The sequence below is a fragment of the Eptesicus fuscus genome, chromosome 8 (assembly GCF_027574615.1).
Source record: "Eptesicus fuscus isolate TK198812 chromosome 8, DD_ASM_mEF_20220401, whole genome shotgun sequence".
Taxonomy (NCBI): domain Eukaryota; kingdom Metazoa; phylum Chordata; class Mammalia; order Chiroptera; family Vespertilionidae; genus Eptesicus; species Eptesicus fuscus.
Window position 1 is genome coordinate 22,020,539 of NC_072480.1, and position 5,938 is coordinate 22,026,476.

At 42.2% G+C, this 5,938-nt stretch overlaps 1 protein-coding gene across 1 annotated transcript; it reads left to right on the plus strand.

Moving 5' to 3' along the window:
• Positions 1-2,250: 2,250 nt before the first annotated feature.
• On the plus strand, positions 2,251-4,943 carry LOC103289648 (kelch repeat and BTB domain-containing protein 7). The gene has a single exon (XM_008145540.3). It carries the CDS (start codon positions 2,678-2,680, stop codon positions 4,715-4,717), a length of 2,040 nt encoding a protein of 679 aa, XP_008143762.2. The 5' UTR covers positions 2,251-2,677; the 3' UTR covers positions 4,718-4,943.
• The last annotated feature ends 995 nt before the right edge of the window (positions 4,944-5,938 follow it).

Genomic DNA, 5,938 nt, shown 5'->3' on the forward strand with positions numbered 1-5,938 from the left:
ATTCTTAACCTTTGTTTTTTTCTTCTATTTTCATAGACATACTCCTTATTAAATACCTTATTCCTTGTTAACGCAATATACTAGTAGGTCTCACTTTGAAAGCTCATCTGCATTACTGCCTCCTGAAATAAGACACAACAGGACTAAATAATTGAGTCAATAATATATGGAACAATCTACCAACTTTGCTTCTAGAATGATACAATTCCCTATTGAGATGATAATGCTTTGGGGATTCCAGACTATCTCTACTTTGGAAAATCTAACAGCCTCTCTATTCCAGTCTCTGATTTCATCCCCTTGGCCCCCTTAGATCAGGCAGAAAGAGACTTCCATGCCTTATGTAGGCAGGGGACCACAAACCTTGTCAGCAGGATACAGTTACTGAAGACAGACCTTTCTCATCATCCCCTAAAAGATTTAATGGATGGAAGTCTCTGAAAGGGGGATGAGACAGGCCAGTAAGCCAGGAAAAGCAGAATCAGGAAACTGAAACAAGTAGTTAAAACAGTTGTTTATAGCCCTCTAGAAAAATCTAGACGCTAAAGCAGTTCCAGTCATCTAGTAAATCCCATCTTCCCTAAACCAAGGACACTTAAGAATAAACGCACTTCTCCTCCCCAACCCAGAGGGTAAATAGCTTGTCACCCTACTCAAGGAGACAGATAGCAGAAATCCATTTAGTGCCATTTGCCAGCCACACCCAAGGACAAATGAAGTTAAGAGAATAAATCTCATTTAGGTACATCAGCATAAAGCTGATGAATATTCTATTAATTCTCTTCTAAGACCCCGGCTGGTATTTAGTGTAGGTGAGAAAGCAATCAGTATTACTAATAACTTAATTCTCTCTGGTGTATCTGATGGATACCCAACAGAGATACAGAGTAGATACTGGAACCCAAAAACCCACTTAGTTTAATGTCTCTTTCCTGAGGTATTTCCAGTAGACCCACTTCAGCTAATAGGAAAAGAGAGAAAAACAATTTAAGAATTATTCTCCTGCTCCACCTATTCAAGTAATATTAAATATTTAATTCATTAGATAATGGTAACACATCGCAAACTAGCAGCAGGAGTAGAATGGTTTTTAAATAAAAATTCCCTATTTTAGAAAAAGCCTCTAAGCATTTGATTTTGAAAATTCAACTAGCAGATAATGCACACGTGCGTTGCACACACACACACCCCCCCACACACGTGTGTACTTTTATATAGCATCAGCTCTACTATATAAATTTAAGAAATTAAAAGCAAAAAAAGAACGTCAGGTTATGTATGAATAATACTCTGAGCTATGAGGATCTTGTGCTTTTGTACAATACAAGGTCTGTTTGTTAAAATATTTTAATTTAAAACTCTCCTTAAAAACTTGTTTAAACTCGTTAAAACTTTTGTTTTTAATAAAAAACAACAACAACACAGTTCCAGAATGTTCAACTGATTTGTAGAAAGGAAAAGGAATAGTATTAGAGAACTTGAAAACACTCAAATTAAGAGGCTATGTAAATAACCATGCATAACCCATGGACACTGACAATAGGGTGGTAAAGGCCTGATGGGGTGGGTGGGAGAAGGGGCGGGCTAGGTCAGTGGGGAGAAAAAAGGGGACATATGTAATACTTTCAACGAAGATTTTTAAAAAGAGTGAGATTTTTAAAATCTACGAAAATGTTATGAAGGAAGCATTTTAGTTCAGAAAAATATAAATTATATTGATAAATGAAAAAAAAAAAGAGGCTGTGAAATTAATCTTGCTCCATAGGAGATTAAGTGTTGATTTGGTGAGATATTAGCTCATCTATTTATATTCCTGACTTGCATATTTGAGGCCATCTATAAATGCTGTTTTCTAGGACCGCATTTAAGACATCTTAATGAGCCTATGCATAGCGTTTCTTATAGAAACTATTGTAATACCCTTCACAACCTTTCAAAAGAAGCAACATGAAAACCTGGGCTTCCTTTGCAAAATTGCTCATGGTTTCAAATTAGGGGGGTGTCTCATTTTTCAAAAGTTCTAAAAGGAAAGCTAGCAATTTCTGCTCTAATCAAACATTTATTGAAGCTTCCTATATCCTTTGCAATTTGTCTCATTCCATCCAAATACATCCTATGAATGTTATCCCTATTTTAAAAAGAGGGAAAAATTCTCTGAAATGCATATTACAACGGGGCTTCTATTCTAGGTTTCAAAGCCAAAGCCAAACCATCAAATTCGGAAGAATTACCGCTTTTCTACTTCTGTTAGCCAGTCTGACTCAAGAAACCTCGCGGTATTACTCAAACTACTACTCCCAACATGCAAAGCGACTACCGCTCATCCGCCTACGCCCGTGGGCCCGGCGTGCCCGGCGTGCCTCGAGGTGCGAAAGGCTCCCTGGGAGTCGCAGTTCAGAGCCTCTGCCGGTACTGCCAGCGCGGCGGTGGCGGCTCTTGGTGTCAGCGGCTGGTTCCCTGACGGCGAGCTGAGGTGGAGGGAGGCGTGGAACTGGAATCCGGTGAGTCAGGCGCTCCCTACGCGATAAAGGGAGGCAGCACCGCGGGCTGAGGCACGTAGGCGCGGCCCCTGCAGCTCCGAGGACTCGGGGACGCCGTTGTTGCGCCCGCGATAGCCGGGTGAGGAGAAGCCGAAGCCCGGCCGGTCTCGCCCTCAGCACCCGCCGCCATCTCCACCATGCAGTCCCGGGAAGACGCTCCGCGCTCCCGCCGCCTCGCCAGTCCCCGCGGTGGGAGGCGGCCCAAGAGGATTTCCAAACCCTCCGTTTCGGCCTTTTTCACGGGCCCGGAGGAGCTGAAGGACACGGCCCACGCTGCAGCCCTGCTGGCACAGCTCAAGTCCTTCTATGACTCGCGGCTGCTCTGTGATGTGACCATCGAGGTGGTGACGCCTGGCAGTGGGCCTGGCACAGGCCGCCTTTTCTCCTGCAACCGGAACGTGCTGGCTGCCGCCTGTCCCTACTTCAAGAGCATGTTCACCGGCGGCATGTACGAGAGCCAGCAGGCCAATGTGACCATGCACGACGTGGATGCCGAGTCCTTTGAGGTGTTGGTCGAATACTGCTACACCGGTCGCGTGTCGCTAAGTGAATCCAACGTGCAGCGCCTTTACGCGGCCTCCGACATGTTACAGCTCGAGTACGTGCGGGAAGCCTGTGCTTCCTTCCTAGCCCGCCGCCTTGACCTGGCTAACTGCACCGCCATCCTCAAGTTCGCTGATGCCTTCGACCATCACAAACTGCGATCACAGGCCCAGTCCTTCATAGCCCACAACTTCAAGCAGCTCAGTCGCATGGGCTCGGTTCAGGAGGAGTCTCTGGCAGATCTGACCCTGGCCCAGCTGCTGGCTGTCCTGCGCCTGGATAGTCTCGACATCGAGAGTGAGCGGACAGTGTGTCACGTTGCCATGCAGTGGTTGGAGGCGGCTCCCAAGGAGCGGGGTCCCAGCGCTGCAGAAGTCTTCAAGTGTGTCCGCTGGGCACACTTCGCTGATCAGGATCAGGATTACCTGGAAGGGCTGTTGACTAAGCCCCTTGTGAAGAAGTACTGTCTGGACCTTATCGAAGGGGCTCTGCAGATGCGATATGGTGACATGATGTACAAGTCTGTGGTGCCAAAGCCAGACGGCAGCAGCAGCTCTGTTGCATCCGCAGCAGAAATTCCACCCCAGAGGCTGGGCATGTGTTCCAAGGAGATGGTGGTCTTTTTTGGACATCCCCGAGATCCTTTTCTCTGCTATGACCCATACTCAGGGGACATTTACACAATGCCTTCACCTTTGGCCAGCTTGGCTCACACTAAAACTATCACCTCCTCAGCCGTCTGTGTCTCTCCAGACCATGACATCTATCTAGCTGCCCAGCCCAGGAAACACCTCTGGGTGTATAAACCAGCTCAGAATAGTTGGCAGCAACTTGCAGATCGTTTGCTCTGTCGTGAGGGCATGGATGTGGCCTACCTCAATGGCTACATTTACATCTTGGGTGGACGAGACCCTGTTACTGGGATTAAATTGAAGGAAGTGGAATGCTACAGTGTTCAGAGGAACCAGTGGGCACTGGTGGCTCCTGTACCCCACTCCTTCTATTCCTTCGAACTAATAGTGGTTCAGAACTATCTTTATGCTGTGAACAGTAAGCGCATGCTCTGCTATGATCCTAGCCACAATATGTGGTTGAACTGTGCTTCTCTTAAACGGAGTGACTTTCAGGAAGCCTGTGTCTTCAATGATGAGATCTATTGTATCTGTGACATCCCAGTCATGAAGGTCTATAATCCAGCTAGGGGAGAATGGCGGAGGATTAGTAATATTCCTTTGTTCTCAGAGATCCACAACTATCAGATTGTCAGTCATGGCCAAAAGTTGCTCCTCATCACTTCTACCACCCCACAATGGAAAAAAAACCGGGTGACTGTGTATGAATATGATTCCAGGGAAGACCAGTGGATTAATATAGGTACCATGTTAGGTCTTTTGCAGTTTGATTCTGGATTTATTTGCCTCTGTGCTCGCGTTTATCCTTCTTGCCTTGAACCTGGTCAGAGTTTCATTACTGAGGAAGATGATGCACGGAGTGAGTCTAGTAATGATTGGGACTTGGATGGATTCAGTGAGCTGGACTCTGAGTCAGGAAGTTCAAGTTCTTTTTCTGATGATGAAGTCTGGGTACAGGTTGCACATCAGCGAAATGCACAGGATCATCAGGGTTCTTTGTAAATATTTTGAGACACTTAAGATGTTTCTACTGCTATGTAATCTATCTTTAAAAAATAATCTTTCCTTTTCCTGAAAAACAAAATTGACTAGGACCGCAGATTTGGTTTAGAAAGGCTAATGTTTGTTACTTACGTTACAAAATTTAAACAGTCCATGAAATCAACCTATATAATAATTTGCTATGTTAAAAGTTGAGATTAAAATATGCAGAAAATGAACTATATAATTCATTAGAATGCTTGGTGTGTTTTTTTCATTGTTCAACTATTCATTGCACCAGTGGATTGTATTAATTAGTTGCACTGTTTATATTTTGGTTATCTAATATAGTCTTCTGTTAACTTTTTAATTCTATTTAGTGCCTGCCACAAGAAATTTAACTTTTTAATTTTTAGAATAGAAAATTGGACTAGAAACTTCATTGGCTTTTGAAGGTTTATATTTTTCCTTCAGAATAATGAAAGTAATAGATTTAACAAATTTTAAAGTAGTCTTTAGTATTCTAAGTTAATATAGTTTGTTAAATTTGGGTTGGTTTTCTTCCCTTTTGCAAAAGAAAAAAATGAACATATAAAGCTTACTGAATAGTGATTTCATTTTAATATAGTGCAGAATGGAAAAGCTCACTGAAAGTAAAAAAAAATAAATCATGATTTCATTGTTTTAAGAGAAATTTAGCTTCTAATTTTGAAATGTAAAGTGTATTTTTGCTAAATGTGACCATTTTTCTATCTTAGACATCATTCTTGTAGTGTCACCAATCATTTAAACACTCTTTTAAACAAAAAATTTTAAAAATAGGTGGTTTATAAATTCATATTTTTCTTATATAACCTGATACATGTTCATTGCATCAGAGAAACAATCCTTTTCACTGGACAAATCATTGGGTAATGTACTTTTTATCCATTAGTCATGCCTTGTCTTAAAAAGTTTATATGCTCTCCTAAAATATTTTGGCTGTATAGTTTTGGTGTTTGTCTTAGAGGATTCTTCAGCAGGAAGTGATTGATTCTTTACTGTTTTGTGAAGTAATACTGGTTTTAAAAATATGTATAAGCTAAAAACAGTATTTTATTGAGATCAGTAGTTACTGTGTCCAATTATAAAATCAAGGGCCAGCAGAGAACTTTAAAACTTTAAGCTGTATATAGAACTGTTTTGTGTAGTGTTGAAATATTCTGTCAGTTTTGTAAGTTACTATAAATAATTATCAGCTTG